General features: G+C 26.4%; 1 protein-coding gene across 5 annotated transcripts in view; it reads left to right on the top strand.

Moving 5' to 3' along the window:
• The window catches only part of LOC136984541 (tyrosine-protein kinase Shark-like), a 90,091-nt gene that overhangs the window by 12,601 nt on the left and 53,002 nt on the right, over positions 1–24,488 (top strand). For 3 of the 5 annotated variants that reach the window (XR_010882207.1, XM_067281566.1, XM_067281567.1), the window contains exons 2-3: positions 16,651–16,911; positions 22,905–23,142. Coding sequence is in view for 4 of the 5 variants with exons in the window: in XM_067281566.1 (XP_067137667.1) it covers positions 16,651–16,911; positions 22,905–23,142 (499 nt within the window). In the remaining variant the exon portion in view is untranslated. Of the gene's footprint in view, positions 1–3,949; positions 3,984–4,246; positions 4,348–16,650; positions 16,912–22,904; positions 23,143–24,488 lie in introns of those variants that run through there. The other 2 variants (XM_067281569.1, XM_067281568.1) reach the window with 2 other exon arrangements.

Raw genomic sequence — 24,488 nt, 5'->3', positions numbered from 1 at the left:
TACTAGGGTTTTTCAAATGGGATCCCGGGATTCCATTTGAGAAACCTTAGTAGCGGGATCCCAGCTGTTTTCTTAACCTGGGGAAATCCCACAAATTTCTTAAAAATTCACTTTTTTCTTATTTCGTGTTAAGGTTGAGGAAATTTTGCATATAGAAAGTATAATTAACTAATAAACTGTTAGAATACATTTGTATTTATTAATTTTAAACCTACTTATTAGTTTTTTTAAATTTTTGCTCGTTATGGCATGTCACAAATGGTCAATAATCAATATATAGCTTATTTGTGGCAGGACTCTAAAAATTCTTTACTTATCAGAATCTGAAATATCTGGAATAATTGTGCTTATTGCTTATGCTGTCTTAATTTTTAATTATGCCTAGTAGCTTCAATAATTGCATAACACCAGGTTGTGCAAATTGGGCAAGGACAGAAACGAGTACGAAGTCTATAAGTATGAAGTTTTTTTCATAAACCTGATTATTAAAGACAAATGTCAAATTATTGGGCTATAAGCTTGATGTTTCTGTTAAAGCAGCCCAGGTAGACAAATCAAGAATACTAGAGAGCAAAAGAAGTACTACAATCTTGAAAATGAAGTAGAAATCTTCCAGGCTACAGGTGAAAAAACACATCATCTGTCTTCTCTTAAATGCATTAAAGATGGTTCCACCCACATCCATTGAATTGGAAAGGACATTCTTGGTAGCAGGCTTTTCATTAGTTAAATAAGAACCAGATTGAGTGATTGGAGTATTGACTATCTTTGCTTTTTAAAATCTTAATACAAAATATTATTGTGAATTTTTGTGTTTTATTTAAAAAACAAAAATTATTTTTTAAGTTAGAAGTTTGATTTAAGTTCATTTTTTTAATTTTCAACTCAATTTAAAGCATTTTTTTTGTTGTTGTTGTATGCAGTTTCCAGCAAACTTTAATAAATTTTTTCTATTTGTGAAAATTTCTACATAATTCAAAGGTAATTTTTAATATACATCTTACACAGCATTATTAATATGATTTTGGAGGTTGCAGAACATATAATTATTTTTCATTTTTTAAAGTAATTTGATATCATACAAAATATCTTGAAATCAAATACAGTAGAGCATCGATTATCCGACCCCCGATTAACCGACTTATCGGTTAACCGACCGCGTTCTAGTCGGCAAATTCAAAGGTCCGCTAGTGATGTGGCGCTACAATATTTGGTTATGTCTTGGCTACTTTAATATTATTTTTGTTAAATTTTTGCATGTTTTAGCTGGCAGCACTGGCTCGACCGTGAAAGGGAGGCTAGTATTTAAACCAGGCCTAATACACTATACTGATAATGTATTTTTTCATACTTTTTGGTTATCCGACTTTTCAGTTATCCGACCAACCCCAGTCCCCAATTAAGTCGGATAATCGATGCTCTGCTGTATCTTAAAAATAATTAATTTTATCCTGGGAAACAGCTCACTTTTATCCTGGAATCCTGGAACAAGCAAAAGACCAGGAAATGAGAAACACTAATTACTACTATCATTTTCGCATGGTATGTATTACATGTATTATATATAAAAAATAGTACAGGTTACATTTAAAGGTTGTAATTTTCACAAAACTTTGTATAACAATTTTTGTCCACAAGTGTCCCTTACAGAGAAGTTCATTGTAATTGAGAAAAAAAAAAAGATCTGAAGATGGCTAATATATACTATAAATAAAATCATAATGAAATATAATGGCCCACCAGTGGCTGTATGGATAAAGCCATTAAACACTTGTAGTTGGTTGTGGGTTTGCACCTTGCCAATGGACTGGCCACATGGAGTTTTCCAGGTTTTCTTCATCTTAGTAATACCTAAATAAAGACCATTTTCCTGTAAAAGACCTCCTGAGAGGCATTTTCCCCATCGGCAGATTGCCTATGTGTCACGTTTCCGTAATTAAATAAAACCAATGAACTAGAATAAAAAATTATCAAACTACGAAATATTTAAAAATTAAAATGGCATTTAAACTGTATTGAGTATTAGAAAATTCTTGAAAATTCCGTAATCCTGTGTCTGAAAGATGTATAGGAACACTACTGGTAATTCAACGATTTAAAACTACAGTTTAACTAATTATGATAGAAAACATCTATAATCTAATGCACTCTATTGGTCTCTATCATTTGCTGTATGTATCGGTGAAATATGTCCCATATCATGTCCATACTTTCATTTTTTAAGGTGACATTTGATTGAATACAAAGTAAGATATTACTATTACATTTTATTGTCATTTTTATGTTTAATTTTGTACTTAACATCCAGTTCTTAATAATTTTAGTTACTGATGACGGACCATAAAATGTAAGTTGGCCCAAAATGTATCTAGTTATGTAGGCAATCAATCAAAATAAACATAATTAAACCATAATTTTGGATAATTGGTTTGAATTACTGGTAGTATTTCTATATACCTGCAGACACAGAATTCTCAAGAATTTTCTAATTGGAATATAGCTGGTATCCCAACAAGAAAGTAAATGTATTGTGTATGCTTAGTATGTTCAGATATGAAACCCTTGGGGATGTATAGTGCTAATCCTCAGAATCACATCTCTGAGGTAACAGTTTGAATGTTCGTATAATTTTAAGACTTTTTCGAATAGTCGTGTTAATTTTTTGCTCTCTGAACATTGCCCGTAGAATGTGGCTGCCATATCATCATTTTGGAATTTTTCATTCTTGGATTTTTTTTCAAACATTCAAATTCAATTATTTCAAAAATATGATTCTGAGGGTTAGCACTACATATCCCTGAGGGCTTCATATGTTCAAATATATTTGAATAATAATGTTAAATAAATCATATTTGTTATGTTATTTTGTTTTTGTAATAAAATGCATATTCTGTATGTAACTTTTATCTTAAATTCTATCTATAAAACTGTATCTACATGACTTTTTTTCTTTTCATGTTGTAATGTAGTTAATGTAAACATTTTATATTTTATTAAAGATACTAATCCAAATTCTCGATGTAATTAATCAAGCTATTATTATGATATAATGAATAATTGGAAGCAAAATAATTTAAACTTAAACTAAGTAAACTGTACATTGGGCTTTAGGATGTTGATATATATATTTTTTAAAATTTTTTATAAAATGCTCACAATCCCACTGTAGAAATACATAAAAGGTTTTTTAATGCTAACTATATAATCAGTAAATCATTATTTTCAAAATAAAATCATATTTAATCCAAATATACTGTTATGGACATATTATACCATATTTTACGGACTATAAGATGCTACAGACTATAAGATGCACCTGAATTTTGGAGGCAATTTTTCGAAGAAAAAAGTGTGTCTTATAGTCTGTAAAATATGGTAATTATTATTATTTATTTATTAATTAATTTTTACATGTAATTTAAATAGTTTACAGACTATTACTTATATTGTTAGAAAATTATATTTAATTTCTAGATTAATTTAATCTGTTTTATCTCATTCCACAGTTGGTAGCTTAATATGGCTTTAAAAAATCTTTACTAATCCATTTAAAATATTTAAGATATTAAATGATATGAAATTTTAAAGATATAAATAAATTGAAAAGTAAATTGTAGAATTTTCAAGGTAAAAATCATAACTGAAAATTTCTAAGAAAATAATATAAAATTTTAAGAAAAATTATTAGTCTGTTATAATCATTATGCAAATTGTTTATTTTTGAAAAATTCTCATTTAAAATTTCTTAATTTGTAATTTTTGAAAAGTTTATTAAGATGTTTGCAATTTAATTATGATTATTTTTAAAAAATTTTTAATTATTTTATTATTATGATTATTCACAACTTGAAATATCCTGTATAATGAACATAATGACACATTTTTTCTATTTATAGATATCAGTTATTGTACATTCTTACAAAAATCAACAATAATATAGTATAAAATAATATAAAATATAATGAAAAATATGATTTTATAAAGTAATGTAAACTGAAAAATATTAAATTAATTTAAATATAGATTATGGTTACAAAACATTTTTGATAATTGAAATTTTAAGAATTTATATGCTGCCCTTTGATATTTTCATTATTTATTATCTACATTCAATATTATTACTTTTATCATTGTGATTATCCAGATAACAGACTTGCTTTTCTCGAATAACGACATGGATTATACGGTTCCATATTTAATAAATAATGATGTATATTATTCATTAAATAATAATATACTGTATGGTATTATTTTGAAAATAGAATATTTTATACATAAAAATTAAAAAAAATTTTTTATGCTTATTGTATTATAAAATATTTACATGATGAGTGATACACTTACCAAGTAAGTTAACATTAATATTAATATCATACTTATTATATTTGTATGTAATTTAATATATGTATATTGAAACTGTGCTATCATGTAATAGTTAAATATTTAGTGTAAGTAAATCATAGGATTCTAGAAATTTATCAGTTTCAAACTAAATTGAAACTTACAATATTCAAAATTTAACATTCTGTGAATTAAAATAAATATTAAGGTATTATTAATAAATAAATAAATTATTGTTAAAGAGACATTTGAATTAATTAATTTTTTTAATATATTTCTATCTTAAAGTTCTTTAGAGAATGTTTATAAAATATCTGTGATCAGTTTCAATACAAAGGGTATTATTATTTAAATCAGTTGTTCAACAGGTAAATGAGATTTTTTTGTTAATTATTAGAAAAGTTTTATTTTCAGTAATGGTAGATATTTATGTTATTCTGAAAAGATCAGGGAATGTTACTCTATTTTGATTTTTTATTTTGAAAGATAAATAAAACATTCATAAAACTACTTCATGATTTTTGTTTCTTAATTTATTATACAACTTTTGTACCAGAAATTCCATCTTGTATGTAAGATATTTTGGAATTAGGAAAGTCAAAATTGTTTAGTGATTAGTATCGTTTATTTTCATCAAAACATTACCATATATATTCTCATATCATATATGATATCTACATATTATATTATATATGTATATATCTATGTTAATATAAAGAATATATACTTTATATATTTAAAATTATATAATTTTTTAAAATTATTTGATTTGATTTGATGTTAAAGATAAGAAGGGCTATCCGTTATAAGACAGACTTAACCCTGTAGGAAACAGAAAAAAGAAATTAGGAAAGTAAGAAGTTAGGTAGAAGAGGAAACACAGGGAGATAGGAAAGTGTAAAAAGAAGCTACCGGGGGCCCCCACGGGACAAATGAGAACATTATGTACAGTGTTGCCGAGCATGCTACGGGGCACTTCCCTGTCCACATATCGGTTTTGCAGTCTTAACTCTTAACGAATACAATTAGTAAGTGCGAATACAATGAGATAAAGTGTATATCATTATACAGGAGGACTTATCCTGTTCATAAAGCTTTTCTGATTAATACCAGTATTCAATAAACATTTTAAAATTATTTTAATAATTATCTGTAAATTAATGATAAAAAAATATAATTGAAAATATACAATCCTTTACTTAAAATTGTTGTCAAAATTTAAACTGATCTTCATTTTTAAAAGCGTGATTCAATGCTAATATTAAATTTTTACTTGTATTTTTATAATATTTTAATCAATTTAATATTTGATTAATTTTATATATATTTTTAACCTTCTATTCGTGTTCAAAATTTTATAGAATTAGATATTTTGTACAACACAAAAAAAAGATTAATGAATTTTGAAAATGCAGAAAATAACTTATACCTTAAATAATTTATTTAAGATATACATAAATACACATTATATTACAAATATATATGCTAAAATATATTATAAAATTTTCCTCTAGATATGAAATTTAAATTATTTAATATCATGAAATTTTTCCTAAAGATTACATGGCATATAGCTATAATCTTTTATTACTACATGGCTTAGCATGACAGTCATTAAGCCATACCACTGGCAATGTATTGAATTAATATTCCAGAAGTTGACAGTTTAAATTTATTATCCAAAGTTTCCTTCTTCATTTTCAATCGTTAGTAAAAATTTTTATTGTAAATGAATTTTCTTTCCCTCTAGTTAAAAGCTTCTTTTTAAGATTGAAAGAATATCAAATACTCACTAAGTGCAGATTGAGGATTTCAGTAGACTTTTAAATAGAAAATAATCAGTTAAATCATTGCTAATGGTTTTCTGTATGTCTTTTGATAAACATTTTTAAATAATAATAATAATAAAATTAAAAGGATACTTAAAAGAAGTAATTATTTTTACTTGTAAAACAGAGATTAATAATGTGTGTATTTTACAAATGTCTGTTACTAAATAACAGCTGATGTATATATAATAGAGGAATCTCTATTATCAATAAATAGTGAAGAAACCTTTGGTACTCAATAATTTATTACTACTATGATAAATAAAGTGACTGAATGAATTACTGAATGCTTTTCAAATGTGTTTTGATTTAAGCATAAATATTTCATTCATATGGTCCAGTGACTCAGTAAACCACAATCACACTTATTAATTATAAAGGAAAGACAAGAGATATGGCCATTTTGCCAATATTTATGCATTTTAATAATGCATTATTAACATTCAATTTTGTTGTTTTTTGTCTTATGCAGTATAAAATTAATTAATTTAATTTATGTGTATTTTTTGAAATTATTGTAGTTTTAATTGAGTTTATTGCTGATTATTGAGAATTTTATTATTTATTAACTTACAGAGAAAATTGAGTTTCAGGTATTTTCATTAAAAATTAGAACATTATTATTCATTCATTTACAATGATGAACTGTAGTTAATTTATTGAATTAATAAACTTATCTTTAACATTGGGTGAAAAAGTTGATTGATTAATTATTTATTACTCTTTCTCAAATAAAATTTGTCAGTTTGTTATGCTGTTGCAAGCCATAAAGCACAACAAATATTGTAATGATGAATGTAATCTTGTGAATATCAATAACTTTATAATGATTTAATTTATGTATCTTCTTTTTTATTTGTTGAAATAAATGAACTTTTTCATTATCATTATAAAATGCCTATTTTTATCATTTTTGGGAATTTCATCAGTAATTTTTAAAATAAACAACTTTTGTTTGCTATTATTAAAACACTGGTCTTTTATAGATTTTGTAAAGGAGACAGACTTACTTGAATTTTGGTTTTAGTTCCAAAAAATTAAAAAAAATTTTCTTTTTTATGAATGGAAGATTTTATTTTTTTCCTTTTAATGATGAATTGTTGTGATAAAATATAAACTGATAAAAGATATTGGATTATCCAATAGAGATGAATTAAGCACAGATAAGCTATAAGTATATTCATTTTGATTTTTGTGAAACCGTGTTGTATTATTCTTCGAAGTATCAAACACAAAAGTCAACTAAATAAAGGTGGAAAAAAGCCAAGTGGTTGTTATTAACACGAATTTGTGTTTGATACTTCGTATATTCATTTTGTCAAATCAAACCAATGTTTAAAAAAGATTTTTGTAGAAAATATTGAATTAAAGCAGAGTGGTCTAACTTATTTAGCTCAGGGTCCAAATTGTATGTTTAATCGAAGTCACAGAATTGAGAAATAATTTTTTTTATAAATATGTGAAAAATAAGGCATTTTGAATTCTTAATTACTGTAAATTACTGTGTAACTAGAAAGCATGTTATGAGAGCACTGAGCAGTATTCCTTTTATTAAAGATTCAACATCAGTTTCCATTTATGTACGGACAAGTTATAGTGTCAGTATCCATAAATCTTAATATCTTTGTTTACATTTTAATAGCTAATTTTTATTGTTGAAAGCATATATTCACATATGTAAATAGTACCAAACATTAAATGTATCAAAAGAAAATTTCTCAAATTTGAATATACTACATATAAGCATACAGAAGTGGACTGTGGCAAAGCAGGTATGGAAGAATGCTAATGAAAATGCTGCGATTACCAAATAACAGTAACACAGAACAATCACTGATATCACAGACAAAGGCAGTCCACTCATTGCCAATTGGAACACTCTGAATTAAACTATAAAGAATTAATAAATTACCTTTTTATGTATAGAAGTTTACAGTAAAATAAGCCTTGTATTTTAGAAGAATATATTAATGTATAAGATTTTCCAATAAATTTTATGATAATTTTTTTCTTGTATATTAGGATATGTTAATTTTTTGAAGTCAGTTAATCGAATATTCTAAGGTTTCTTTTGGGCTCTTTCTTAAATTAATATTTATTTTTAAAATATTTAAAAGATGTTTGCTTTACTTAAACATTAAAATTTGTTTTTTAGATCAAATTTTAATTTATAGTTTAAACTAACTTTTTGCTTTTGCATATATGTTACTTTAACAAGTCCATGTTTATGAAAATATGTAATAATATAAACATCTTTAAAAGTCCAGAAATACTTTAAAGGATACAGACATTTTTTGGCATTTTAAACATCCTTCATTAGGTAAATTTATATAACAGAAATGAAATAGAACAGAATTTAAAATAACAAACATTTGTATACCTTAAAGTACTTCTGGACTTTTAAAGGTGTTGTTTCTATTGGTAATTATCCTGTTTATCTTTATTAGTTACCATAATTATTACAAATTTATATATGTTATTTATAACAAAAAATCTATTTTACTTAAAACTTTTTTATATTTATAAAAATAAATTTTTATTTCTTTTCTTTTAAGGTTATTATTTTCATCTGAAAATTTATTTTTCAGATAAAAATAATAACCTTAAAAGAAATGAAGTTTTCCATCAGATAAATTTCAGTACTACATTAATGTTTTTGATTCATCTTGAGAAGTCTTCCTCAGGTCTCCTACTTTTATCAAATTTAATTTAATAAAAGTATTTATTTGTAATTTTTTAATTCTTTTATTACAATTTTTGGTTAATGTTACCTATGGTAGCGAACATGGCAGCTCCTCTCTGAAATAGTGGGGACACACGTTCTAACCTAACCTAACCTATTCTAATAAATTACCATAATTATTGCCAACCAAATTATTAGAATAGGGGTAATTTATTAGAATAGGTTAGGTTAGGTTAGAATGTGTCCCTCCACTGTTTCAGAGATGAGCTGCAATGTTCGCTACCATAGGTAACATTAACCCAATTTTTAATTTAAACCAACCAGCATTTTATGTTCAGAAAATTATCTGTTATATTCTATATTTGCTGTTATATTCTACCTGAAGATGGTCTTTAAAAATGACCAAAAACATTTGTAATTGAATTATTTTTGCTGTTTTTAAAGGTTTCATGGGTGTCTCAGATTAAAGGCTTTCTATGATTACAGCTGCTTGTCAGTACAGGCTTCAGCCTTCCTCCACACAATATCTTAGAGTTGGAATATGAATTCAGTATGCTGTATTAATATCAGTGGACATGGGGGAAAGAAACTCTCCTGGCAGTCTGAGTGATGTCCTATTCACCAATTCGGCAGTTGAGGCATTGGTCTTACTTAATTGCTGTATGCAGTCCTAAGAACACTGTTAGCAAGGCTTTGATTAAACGGGCTTTTAGAGCAAACTTTATGGTTTAATGTCTGTTTACAATAAGCCTGCTTGTCCTTGGAAGGCTATGCTTATAGGCTTGATACCAAGTAGTCTCACCTTAGATTGGAACAATTGAGATTGAAATGTCTGCCTTGATCAGTAATGATAATTTTTGAGATACTGAAATGCATTATCTATAAAATGCTTGAGTGATACTGTCTGCCATGATGTCTTGGATTGGTATTATCTTTGTTCAGCATGTGAATCTATCTACCATAGTGAGACAGTATTAGAAACTTTGCAAAGGTGAAAGCAGTCTTACACAGTTCTAGGTGAACATATTGTCAGTGTCTCTTCTGTCAGCTGGAAATTTGTCTCATTGTGCTTAAGTACAATGTGTAAAGGACTGGCTCAGTTAGAGATGCTGGGTCTAGCATATACTGAAACTCATTTTTGGCAATAACTAGCATTGTAAGGTGCAGCTTACAAGGAAAAACAAAAACTGGTTGGTTCTTGATTAAGATACAATAAATTATGTATGTAAAGATCATTCTTTGTTTGGCCATGGTTGGAAGAAGTCAGAATATTTGGCCAGGAGCTAATAATATGTTGAACTTTTGCATTTGTTATAATTTGTATGTAATTGTCAGCTTCTGTTTGCTAGTAGTGGTTAGTTAGCAGTTTGCATAAGCAGATGTTCTTAAGATTTACCAAAAGACGAAAATGTTTCTGAAAGTCGACACTAATGACTGATTTGCTTATTCTCACTAATATGAATTGCCACTGAAAGGTGAAAATATGAATGGTGATGTAAGCTATCTGTCTGATAATGAATATTTGGTAATTGAACCATTAATGGAGTATAATGTAGTGAAACCATTTTGCAGTAAGTGTTGCAAAAAACCAACATACAAATGTCACCATCACTTCAATTAGATGTATCATCTCTCATACAGATGAAAAGGAAACTTTGTGTCTGGCTAGAAGTCACATTGCACCATATGATGCAATTTCCTGAATTTTTGAAAAGGAGAACAGCAGCTCTTCGCCTTGATGCCAAATTTACAGTGGTATCAACAGTGTTCACTGGATTTTGTTCAAACATGATTTTGGGCATTCTTGGTTTTTCGGCTGCAGTTATAAGAAATGCTTTATTCAATCCATTAATTCCATAATTTGGCCTGTAGTTCACATATTTGTGTCTTCTGGATCAAACTGTACTCCCTTCATGCTTGTACTGCTGGTTTTGTATATTTTGTTGGTTATTATGGTAATTTATCTAGGATGTCTTCAAACATGGCAAGAATGGCCTGCACCTCTTTTGGCAGACACTGTAACCAGAGTGTTTTAAGGAATTCTTTCTCAGCTCTATTTCCAGCACTCTACTCCAACATTTGTGCAATCTACAGTCTACATTCTAATTATTGGTGAGTTGGTACAACTTCTTCAACCTGTGAGGGTTTTTGTTGCCTAGCATTAATTCTGAAAATAAGAATTGCAATTTTTTTTATTCTGACTTGGTAAAGTTGGCAATATGGAATTTTAGGGTTATATATTGGTTCTCATATAATGGATTTAACACTGTGTCACTAATATGATGCAAGCCCATTGATCTCTGCCCTACTTTCTTGGTTTGCCATGATATGATTAGCCCAATGTATTGCAAGTGAAATTAAAATTGAGGCCCACCTCCAATATTGATTTTTATTTTTAGGCTTTGAAATGAGGAGTATGTCAAATATAACTGTTTGTCATGTTTAATGAGTTTTGTCAATCACGTCCAGCTCACTACTGAAAGGCTATAGTGGTTAAATAGGCATTCTAATAAAAGCAATCTGTTAACATCATAAGATGGTCTCAAATCTAATAAATTGCCATCACATTTCTTATAATGATACACTTTAATGAACATAATTAAATTGTTATTACAGCAACATACAAAGCTAGTGAGATGCAGTAGAAGTCAATTATACTCACTGATATCATAAGGTAAAAGGTGCCTGTTTATTTATAATACTAAGAGTTGTGGTTTTGTCTCTCATTTTGCATTGATCTTTTCACTCAGAATATTCTAAATTAATTTAATTCTGATTATTCAATTTAATACAAGATAGTGATTTAATCACCTACTCTTTGTTCGAATTATTTTTTATCTATATATTTAATTAGTCAACTTATGATCTAATGAATCCGGCGTTATTATTTGATTAATTTATAATTTTGGGCTTAGTTTTTCAAATTTAAATTAAAACATTAATATATATTCCAAACATGGAATATTTAATGTTAATACACAATTTGCATAGTTGGCCATATGAAAGTTGGCAAAACTTATTTCTGATAATTTATGTAATGATTAGACTATAAATATGATTACTATTTTTTGGATGTTACTGCAAAATAAGTCTTTAAATATATACACTAAAATTTTTATTCTTCTAGTACTTTTGTCATATTTATAGTAATTGCAATTTTCTTTAGAAATATATTAGCTTCAATAAAAAAAAAATAATAATAATATGCATATTTGTAAACATTTAAAAATAAATATATAATTATAAAATTTATTTTTAAATTTTTATTCAAGTACTTTCATATTTATCATTTATTGTGTGATAAAATGATTTATTATGTTACATATATAATAAGATCATAAATTTAAATATCTGAGAATTTTTAAAATAACATACATTCTACAAAATTTTTCATTATTCTTGAACAGAGTTTTTATAGCTTACTGGTGTCCAGAAAAAATCTGAAAAAAGAAAAAATCTTAGACTCTAGCTAACAGCCAATAACTTTTAATTATGCTGCACATGCTATAATTTGAAAGCATATGGAATGCTGTATAACATTCTAGAATATTATTCTGCATTCAATTTTTTGCTTCTTTCAAAATGGCAACAACAGATGCTTTACTCCTAAGAGAGTACAACTCCTGCACATTAAATAAAACATTAGGATAAAGTTTACTATAAATCATTTTGCAAATGAAGGAATTTCAAAACAGACTATATATTGCATTCTTCAACATTTTGGGATTGGTTTACCACCACAGAGAATAAAGAGATATAGTAAAAAAGTGAAAATTCTAGCAAAAACAAAATTGGAAGGATTGAAGATCTTTGAAGACAGCAACAAGATTTCCATTCGATCTGTAGCCCTAAAACTGAAAACTTTATATAGTTGGTTCCATGAGGCTTTGAGAACAAAAACATATATCAAATATTGAAAGAAGCAGGTAATCCTGTCAGAATGAACATGCATAGGTCACTGGCAAAGAAAAAGCATGGAAGATTATTGTGAAAGTTCTCTGAAATGCTCTGTATTTTGGATAAATCTTACTTTACTGAATTGCACTCAACAATCAATAGAATGATGGATTTTATACCAGTGGTATCTTTACACCTGGCAAAGGTTTGGTTTGGATTGCAGTGGAATCAAAAGGATTGAATCAAGCTCTGATCAGAATACATTCATTTAAATATTGCTGGGCAATATTTAAATGAATGTATATAACATTGCCTGATTCTTTACATTCAAAAGAAATTTTCTCAAGCAGAATGTCTTCTGGCAAGTGTCAGATCTTTACATTTTTTAAGTATTAATGGTAGACAAGTGCAAATTTTTTTTATAATTATATAGATTTTCACTGTTTATAACAATTTGTTCTCGTTTAGTTAAGAAATGATAAAAAATTTCATTTTCCATCATAATAAATTTAAATTAAATATATTAAAAATTTTAATATGCATTTAAAATATACTTCTTTATATTAATTCTGATTAATAATAATAAATGTTTATATAGAAGTTACAGAAATGTTAAGTAAATAGTTTCATGAAATATAAATAATGTTTAAACGAGCAATTATTTATTGTGACATTGTCACAATGCCGGGCTGCAATTTTTAATTTATTTAATTTAAAATACAGTGGATGATCGGTTAATGAACAAGTCTTGGAATGGATTAATATCGGTTAATCCGTTCCAAGTCTTTGTTCACTATCCGAATTGTTTGTTAACCAATTATTGATTTACCATAGGTTTTTATGGGAATTTTATTAATTTGTTCTGGAGACTCCAAAAAATAAAAATATATACTTTCTTACTACGTTTATTTATATGTCATAATAAAAATACATATACGCACAGTCTTGTATTTTTATTAGTCATGTTTTTCTGTTTGTGGGGGTTAAAGAATCTGTCTAATGTCGATTGCTTTTCTCTCTTCTTCAGGATTTTTCAAAAGTAATTAATAGCATTGTAATTGTAGAGATTCCCAAGCCTATTAACCTCAACCTGGTTTGGATGCCATTCTAAGACCATTGTTCTGACATCCTCCCACTTCTTCAAAAGATCTTTAATAGCAGATATCGACATTAATCCTCTTTTTCAGAAGGAAACATATCTAGCTGAGTTTCTTGGTGTTCTTCTTTTGTCAGATCCGTTTCGGGTTCCATTATTAGCTCTTCAATGTTCTTTATTTCTCAGATGTGATTTTTGTTACTCCTTAAGCTGCTGGAATCTTCTTGATTATACTGTATCTTTCTTAGATAAGATTGAACTGCGGCCTACTGTAGACCTGTTCAAGCCATACTGCCCAGCAACATCAGACATCTGCTCACTCTCTACCTTTGCTATTATACTCTCACCTTTCAAAAATAAAAACAGATGCAAAACTTAACAAGTACCCGCCCGACAGTCCCGTGAATACTATAAAAGAATTGTTTCTGTCAGAAAAATAAAAGGTTGGAAGAATTACATGGGAGAGTTTCAAAGGAATACTATCCAATCAGTATATACTAGGTTGAGCATCAATATTGGCGTCTCCTGTGCATGAAAAATTCTGAATTGTTGCCTGAAGACAAGGGAAGACCAATTGGTATTCATTATTTTATGTCACTTCTTTTTGTGTTTGTTCTGTGAGGTGTTCATCATTTGAACATGTGTTTGTTGTTCGAACATAAAAATCTTTTGCAAAAGTGTTTGTTATCCGATTTGTTCGTTAACCAATCACCCACTGTATACACTATCCACCTCAAATTAATAGTGTCTTGCCCTGTACATCATACTTTTCTTTTAACAATAGATTCATGATGATTCTCTATTAACTGCTTTCAGGGGAAAAGTTTTGAATTGAAAGAAAATAACTTCCAATGCAAACAGGAAGTTCATATATAGTTAATCGGGGCCTCCTGTCCTCAAGGTTTCCATATCTGGTCTTGGATTTCATCTATCTAATTCTGTTCTCAAGATTAAGGAAAGATGGACAGATAGATGACAGTGGGGAATTTATAGGTCTACAACTTTTCAAATTGCAGCTCAATGAACGTAACTAAAATTCAGTCAGATGTTATAATTGATTTACATTTACGACTTCTAATAATTATATGAATCTGAACTTAAAACTTAAATTTTTAAATGGTTTTTCTGGAATGTTCTTGATCATATTCCAGAAAAACCTTAATGATCTGTAATAAATTTTTACAGATGAAACCATTTGTAAGCCAAATTACACTAGATTTACTAGATTAAATGGCATAATTTTAGCTTGTTATTAGTTTAACCTAGAGCCTGAATTTCTATCTTTTGATCAATATGAATTATGTATTACAATCATTTCAATAATATATAAATAAAAAGAATAATAAGTAAATAAAGAAAATAAAGTAAATAAAAAAGAACTTTTTTTTTCACTTATGGTACCTTTCACATATAATTTAGCTAGAATGTTACTTTCCCATCAATTAAGATTGCCAGTTTTTTAATCTCAATCATTACAAAGACTCCTTTCTAATGTGGATGGTAATAAAATTTAAAGCATCACTCTTCTTGAAAAGACTGAAGACTGGCTTATTTTCCTTTTAAAATCTTTTGTATTTTTTTGTAAGACATTTAACAATGTTCCAATTTTTAAAGTTTATGTTTAAAATTTAAGATATGTTTGATAACAGAATCAATGCTTGTTAATGATCAGTATAATCACATGTCATTGGTAATACTGTAGTGATAAAAAGAATAGTGTCATTTCTGGCATTTAATTATAAATAACTTTTGTAATTATATAAAAACTAATGTTTGTTTTAAGATATGATGTATGATTTATTAATAATCAAAAAAATCAAATACAGGTATACTTTGAGTTACGTCGCTCTCGTGTTACGTCATTCCCGATTATACTTCGTTTGTCAAAAAAGTACAGGTATACCTCATCTTACGTCAGTAATTGGTTCCAGGAGAGGCGTAAGTCTAATTTACTTGTGTAGTTACGACGTAAGTCATAGTTTCGACTTACGTCGTAACTAAACGCCAATAATGGAGGAAACGCCAATAATGAGCACTTAAAGACTGCTAAATAAGACGACAACACAGGAACACAGATGTTTTCATGTTTCGTTCTCAAGGATTTATGATGATTATATTAACATTTACTGTAAATATACATATTTTAATATGATTTTATGTGCTTTTAACGCTTCTAGTGATATTACGACTTCAATGTTTGTGGCGGACGGATTTAAAGTCGAATAAAGTAAATTCGACTTATGTCGTTTTTCGACTTATGTCGCCTCTCCTGGAACCAATTACCGACATAAGATGAGGTATACCTGTAGTAATATATTACAAAAAATTTTTGAAATATTTTTATTAACTCAATTCTTGTTAGAAATCACATATCAAAACTGCAGTTGGGAAGTTAGGTTGATGATTGATGCAGTATAATTTGAATTTAATTGAAAATAATTCATTAACGAAAATAACATTTTATATTTAGGAAATTACATTTATTATTTTAAATAACAATAGACTTTTAATACATGTTCTACATATTCATTGGTAATAGATTTAAACTTGAAAATAAATTATTTTCTAGTGAAATAATAATAATAATAATAATAATAATAACAAGTAACTTTTATATTATAATAATAAACAGCATAATTTAATTAAAAATTTATTTCCATTTATAATGAAATATTCAAAATTTAACTTGTTAGTTAAATAATTTAATGTTTATTCATCATAAAATAAATTTATAATTTAATTTGAATTATATAGTAATTCTTTTAATTGTCACTGAAATCTTTTGGTTATTTTTGATATTATAGATTATATTCCATCTATCGTACCAATGGATGTTACCCTTACCTACCAGAATTAGACTACCAAGATGTGGTCACAATGAGTGAGGATATTACACCACCTTCCACAATAACTGCTGTGCCAGTAGAGTCTATGCTTTATTATTATGGAAACATTTCCCGTGAGACTGCTGAGTGGATTTTGTGGGACAGAGGATGCCAAGATGGAATGTATCTTATACGGGAAAGTAATACCGATTATGTTTTATCCTTGTGCTATCAAAAAAGGTAAAAGTTTCATTATCATTAAAACTTTTAATGCATTTAAAAACTGATATTTATTAATTGAATGGATACTAAACTTTTACACATGTTTAAAGTAATTAATAGAATTTAAATGAGTATATTAATTTTCAAAATTTCTATTTATTTCAAAAATCTATTTGTCTTTATATTTTACCAAATGTATAAATTTTTAAACCAAGATAAATTTTTAAAAAACAAATAATTCTTAGGGTAAATGTTTTTATAAATCAGAATAAGAAGAGATAAAATGTAAATAATCATAAATAATAATCTTAAACCTAAAAAAAAAAAGCGTGTGTGTATGTGTAAAGTAAGCTTAAAGTAAAGTCTTAAAATCTCAATTAAATCAATACACTGAAATATTTTTTATGTTTTAATTTGGTTTTTAAAGTAATCACATGATAATCTTTATTCAGTTTTAATTTTTTTTACAGTGATGAAACAACCAATTTCAAACTGATTTGAATCTATTCTTACTGCTACAGTATTAAAAATGTGAGGTTTTTTTAAAACAGACTGTAAATAATTATATCCCTGTTTGCAAAAATATAAATTTTATTTTTAATGAGATGTAATATTTACATTATGTAAGGATGATAACAATTCTCTTAAGTTTCAATGAAAAAGTTACTCTGAATAACAAGAATGTTGAAGTGGGAAAAATTTCCCAAGCCTTTTCGGCCGTAACATCTCATCTTCAAGAAGAAAAACCTAAACTAAAAATTTATTTCATCATAAAATAATCTCTCTCTCTCTCTCTCAAACATGCAGAGAATTTTGAATTTAAACTATTCCAAATCATTTCTAACTCTGACAGAAAGCTTTGAATAGTTCAAATTTAAGGATTTCTTCATGTTTAAATTTACAATATTTTATAATGTAATAATTGCTTTTTTTCTGAACTTATATTTTGTATATTTTAACTCCAACAAAGTAAATTAATTATTTATAATATTATTTAATTAGATAATTTTTCTTTTAATTGCATATCTTTTTGTTCATAATTAAAATATTCTAACAAATAGAATGTTTTTCAAATTCAGAAAAAGAAAGGAAGGTGTGAAAGAAAGCTTTTAAATCTAATTATTTAATGTAAATTATTTACTGTATAAATGTAAGTTTTCATAAAAAAAACCCATTATGCAACAAAAATTATATGGATTAAATTGTATTTTTTTATTATATATTTTATAAAATATCTTGTGATTCGTGTAATAATTTGAGTTTGGTTCAATAGTAATACATTCATAACATGTAATTTTTACTTCTCCCAATTTTGGTATAAATATATTAAATGGAAATAAAAAACTAAAGATAATATATTTTATAAATTCTTATATGGTGTTTTGCTTAATCAACAAAGTCATTTTATTTCCATATGTACCACAGAATCTAAATAGAATTTTTGTTTTATCAGAGATAACGAGGAATCAACTTTTAAACTTTATTTTTAATTAGCATTTGAATTGAATTTTCTGTTTAGTAATTATTATGACCATTGTTACTTGAAAGGGAATTATATTGGCTTTATTACAAACAAAAATCATTGTTGTTACACATATAGTTTAAGAATAGTCGGGACAAAATTTTTCGCAAATTTTTATTGCAAATTTTGAACAATATATTTTCTGTATTATACTGAAAGTAGAACATTAGTTTGTCTACAGATAATTATACTACTTGCTATGAGAGTCATCTTTGTTAATGAAATTTTTTGAACTTAGGAAGTGTTTGCTTCAAAAAAATTTTTATGTTCTGTTGTGCAGTTACATTCTAAAAACTGATTAATGAATATTTTGTCTCCATTTTTACAATTTTTGGATGAAGCAGTTGGTTCAACTGTAAGTCCTGCATCCTGTACATAAATTTATTTTACTTTATTCAGAGAAAATCCATCTTATTCTTCAATAAATCAATTTATTTTTACAAAAATTAAACAAATTATATTTTCTTATTAACAAATGTATTTATATGGATTTATCCATTCCATCTTTTATTTTCATCTCTTGTCAATTCCATTTCAATGAGTTTATTGTTTGTTATATTGAACTACTCTTAAGACTCTAAATTGCTGGATTATTTTTCATGCTTTATTGACATTAATTTTTAGTTAATTAAATATCTGAACATCTCTTAAAGAAAGACAGTTAAGCTGCATTCTTATGTAAACATTAATAATTATAAATTAATTTTGAATTTAACATAAATAATTTAGAAAATTTTAGAAGAAAAGGACAACCCGTAACAGAGTTAATCTCTTTCTGGTTGATAATCTAGATCAGGGGTGGACAATCATTGGCATTCATGCCAATGACTTTTTTCTAGCACAAAACCCAGAGCTCACCTTAAAAAATAAATATCCAACATCTTTGCTGAATTGTGTATATTAACTTTACTAAATAAAGTTGTATTCAATTGAGTGATACTAAATGAAAATGCAATAAACAAACAAACAATATCAACTGTTTTAGTAATAATAAGAAAATTAAATATTTTATTTCCAAGACATCTGTGATATACTGACTGACAAGCAGGTTTGCTAATTTAGCAAGAAATCTTCCAATTCTAGCTTTCCCATAGTGTTGTTTAGCCACTAGACCAAATGATATGCTCCTAAAAATTTTTGTTAGCACATGAAAAAATTTTGCATCATAGGTTTGACAATTTTGGCACATACATTTCAAAAGGTTTCCCATTTCTGATCTATATAGTATGTGAAAAATAATCTGGCAGTTTGTTCTTGCATTCGGCTAATAATTTTGATTTTGGTTATTATTTTATATATGTATGTTTTAGAAATTTCTGTGGGAGTCTGTCTATTCACACATAGTGTTGTAACTATTCAATAAATTTCTATTATCATCACTGGATATATCTAAATAAATTTATAAATTTTCTGGCATGTAATGTAAAACCTGTATTATAGTTTTTATCAATTGATAATTAGCATTGTAATCTGTATTCATAGCTAAAAGCTAGATATTATATTCATAAAGTTATGTCAAATGATACAGGCCTAATCTTATTATTGTTAAGATAGTAAAAATATTATAATTAAAAAACAGTAATTTAAATTTATTGATATTATATCAAGAATGGCTTTTACAGAAATTGTAGTTTTGATTAAATTTTGTTTTTGCTATAGCGTTTTTAAAATATTTTGTCTGTCAGCAGAGAAAAAACAATAACAATGCAATAAAATGTAATAAAAAATTAATGAATAAATAAATGTTTGCATTTATATATTCAGTATTTTATTATTGTATTAATTCATTAAATCTTTCATTAAAAAATTTTTATTTTATTTTTTTAGTTGCTTGTATTTTATTTTCTGAGCTGTTACAGAATATTATAACATAGGAAAAGTATGATAATTGGTCAGATTTTAACCCCTTCCCAGTTTTTTCATTTTTTGAAGTTTTGACACTGAAGAAGCCCAAAAAATGTAAAAACAATCCGTATAAAGCAAAAATAATTATAAAAACGATGGAGTCAGACCTTCTATTCTTCTTGTAAAATATACAAAAAAATTCTATTTTTTTTCCAGTTCTGACTTATCGATATTGTATAACTTAAAAAATTTTTAAAACATTGTATAAACAATGAATAAAAAGATTAAAGTTAAAAAGGTAGAAGGAAATCAGCTTGCAGAGAAAAAACTTTTTTATTTATATTAACAAACTTACTAAATGCATTTCGCCCTTCACGAAAGGCCTCTTTGGTAGGTTTGATTGTACACAGTTCATATTCCGACAATACTTTGTTAGGAGAAACCACTTGTATAGTTTACAAAGAATTCCCAGCATTCTGCTGTTAACATTCCTGTATTCAAATTTACATTGTTGTTCTGCATAATGATAGCAAAATGTTCTTTTACTTTCTGTTTTACATTTTTTTTCCCTAAAGATAATTTTTAATTTATTAGTATTGATCTGACAATCCTTATAAAATTCTATGTGTATGTTTGTTGATATTTATTTTGCATTATGCCTCAGGTTTGGACAAACCAAACATTTTGAAATCTGGTAGGGTTATATCTATACACAAGGCATTGGTTCTATTAAATTTTGATGGTTAAAGATCAAGGAGTAGGGAAATAAAGGGATCATGTATCATATCTCAAACGGGACTAGACTTAATGAAAATTTTATTTTTTATTAGCTTTTACAATTTTTTAGAAACTCTATGCTCAAATTTTAAACCTTTTGCCTTTTTGTAATAATTAACAATATAAAAATTATTTTTTTAATAAAATCTCATAACAGATGATGTAATACAATTTTAACTTTGTGTTAATTTGTTTGTTTTTTAAACTTAAATATTCTTTAAATAGAGAAACTTCTAATAATTCAACAAAATTATATTTTATTGTTTTTCTATTTTTTTTAATTCATTTTTTTTAATTTTTAAAATTAATTAAATATTTTAATTATTTGCTTGTTAAAATTTATTATTTATTATTAATTTATCTGTTGTTTAAAAATAACAGATATCTGCTGATTTGTTATTTTCATTTAATTTATGTAATTTATAAGCTGTAAATAAACTATTGACATTATGGGTTCAGATTCCTCTCTGGACAGACATTGATTAGTCCAAGTGGTATGTTATACACCAATAATGGATAAAAATATCCATTGACTACATTGTTCAATGATCACATGTTCAAATGGGCTTTGTCAGTAATGAGCAATTAATTTAAACTCTTTTTTAAATGTGTTTTCAAGATGACCTTATTAGGGGCTTTAAAACAAGTAGTTAGTAAATGTGCATGCAGAAGAGCATGAAAGTAGTGATAAACATCCATTTCACAGTAGTCTTATTATTATTCTGATTTGATGTTGTTTAAAAAACCTAATAAAATATATTATTATAAAAATTTTTATTTTCTTAAACAAATCTTAAAATTTAGTTTCAGATTTGTGTTTTTTAGAGTCAGGAAAACATAATTTATCAGAATTAAATGTAATAATTAATAAATTTATAATAATTTATATCTCTAACAGATATTGAAACATCTGTTTTATAGTTCACAAATTTATGAATTGTTAAATTAATATCATTAGTCTAATTATGGTATAGAATTTTCCAAAATTATTTGGTAATACAGTAGAACCTTGATTACCCGTGTCTCGATTTACTGAGATTCTGCATTATCTGAGGCAAATCTGTAAGTGAAAACACTACTTTTCTTACATCGTAATTCATGAAATAAATTTTAAAACAATAACGTATACTACAGAATGATTTGTTTCTGTTACCTTTTATCATTTAACTTCAATCTGAGACAAACCATTCATATTCATATTAAAGTCTAACTGCAATAATATATATATTTTTATTCTTAAAATTATTGTACATCTAAGCTGTATAATAAATTATGCAAAGATTGTTATTCTTATATATATATATATATTCCAGCTTACAAAGTCAATAAATTTAAAAGTAATTACATATAAATCTTTCATATTCATAATTTTAATCTAAAATAGTTGTGGTCATCCGAGTTTTCGGTTATCCGACATGCCATTAGTCCACATTACCTCAGACAATTTTGTTCTATTGTATTATCAAAATGAATTAATTAAGATAATTTTATACAAATTCAAAGAAAACCAAAAATTTCAGTCCAAGTATTTACAAATATTTAAATATTTGCATATATCAAAATATTTATTGCAGTTAATAAGAATGTTCATTGTTATCATCCATTTGGAGGGCTAAAATAATGATGTCAATTAAGAATAAAACATCTAACCATTAATGTTTGTTTATTAGAATATGTAAAAGTCATTGTATTAATTTTTTTGAACTTATTAAATATTCATAAAATATATTAAACACCCAATTTACTTAAAAAAATGTTTTACGATTGCTGTACAAACAAAATTATGTAAAATTTTAAATAAATATCTGCATATACAAATAAAACAGATTTCAGAAAATTAAAATAATTTTTTAAAATATTTTTTCAGTGTTCTTCATTATCGCATAAAAAAACTCTCAACTGGAGAAGTTGGTTTATGTGGAGTACCACGACAAAGATTTCCAGGTCCTGTTGAATTAGTTGAAGGAGTTGAAGGTTTAGCATGTAAGCCAGTAATTCCATGCAACAAATCTCTCGATTCTGTTTTACCTCTCACTCATTGGGGTGTTACAGAAGAAGAAATTAGAAAAGCTATGCTACAGAAAGCACGAGAATGGGGAATTGATGTAAGTATAGATGCAATAAGAAAATGTTCTTTTGTCAATTTCTGGAAAATAAGAATGGTATCTACAAGACAGTAAGATCTACCTAATTACATGTTCATAATTTAAAGTTATTTTTTCAGTAAGTCAAAACAGTTTGACTGTCTGATTTTTATTGTCAAAATTTAAACTTCATATTACTTTTATGAATAATCAGAATTTGTTTTTTTTTTACGTTTATGATAAATATACATACACTTTGCAACTTCAGTATCTTTCAGTTGTTTTTTTACCTTTTCTGCCCCATGAGCATTAAGAAGGCTTCTTTCCATGTCCATAGGCACTCAATGGAGGTGGTGAGATAGTGAGGAATGGGGCTTGACTTATCTGTCCATGAAAATGTTTTTGTGTGTGCTTGCCCAGATTTATTTCTGAGACTATCAAGAACAGTATACTGATATCTTAATCACCTTGGTCATCCATCTATCACTTTCAAGTTTTATAACTTGTCTTTAGAAGTAGAAACATTAAATTCTAGTATAAATGAAGATTCAAACTTCAAAATATATTTTAAAAAAATAAAATCTTTAAACATGCATAAATATCTGCCTAGTCTTTCATGTCACCTCTTAGCAGACAATATCCTTCTATTATTCTAATATTTAGACTGTTAGAGGATATGTTGAAGTTTTCATATTTATTTGTACTAAAATTTAATGTTTCTTCTTTTAAAGATGAGTTATAAAACTTGAAAGTGCACTTTCAGGAAAAGTTATTTGTTAGCTCTAGTAAAGCAAAAATTTTATTATTTTTGATTAATATTGATTAATTATTTATTGTAGTTAATTTGTTTTAATTTCTAAAATAATTTCTTATTTTAAAATAAATTAAATGAGAAATTTTTGGATAATGTACAAATGGAAAATTTACATTGAATGTTTCAGAAATGTCATTTCTTCTTCAGAAGAAAATATGAAAACAAACAAATAAATGACATACTCTATTATTTAAAATGTCTATATTAAATTATAGATGTTTTGAATAAATCAGCTTGAAATGTTGTTTAATGAAATAAGAATTTTATAAAGCAATATTTAATACAATTTGAAAGAAGAAAAAACAACTAAGATTTTTTAATATAAATTGAAAGAAAATGGCAAGGTTTCTCTTAAGAAACATTCTGTTATAATATTCTGTGTGATGGGATGTAAGTAAATATGCTATTAATAAAATATTTACACTACATTTCAAGAATTCAAATAAATATATATAAGCTCTCTTAGCTTTTTATTAACATTTTATTAGTTTAATTTGTAATAAAGATATTCAGCATGCATTGACATAATTCAAAGCTATTGCTCTATTCTTTG

Source organism: Centruroides vittatus, unplaced genomic scaffold, assembly GCF_030686945.1.
Source record: "Centruroides vittatus isolate TY-2023 unplaced genomic scaffold, ASM3068694v2 contig_922, whole genome shotgun sequence".
Taxonomy (NCBI): Eukaryota; Metazoa; Arthropoda; class Arachnida; order Scorpiones; family Buthidae; genus Centruroides; species Centruroides vittatus.
The sequence above is the reverse complement of the archived record's forward strand: the minus strand, read 5'-3'. Positions and strand labels throughout refer to the sequence as shown.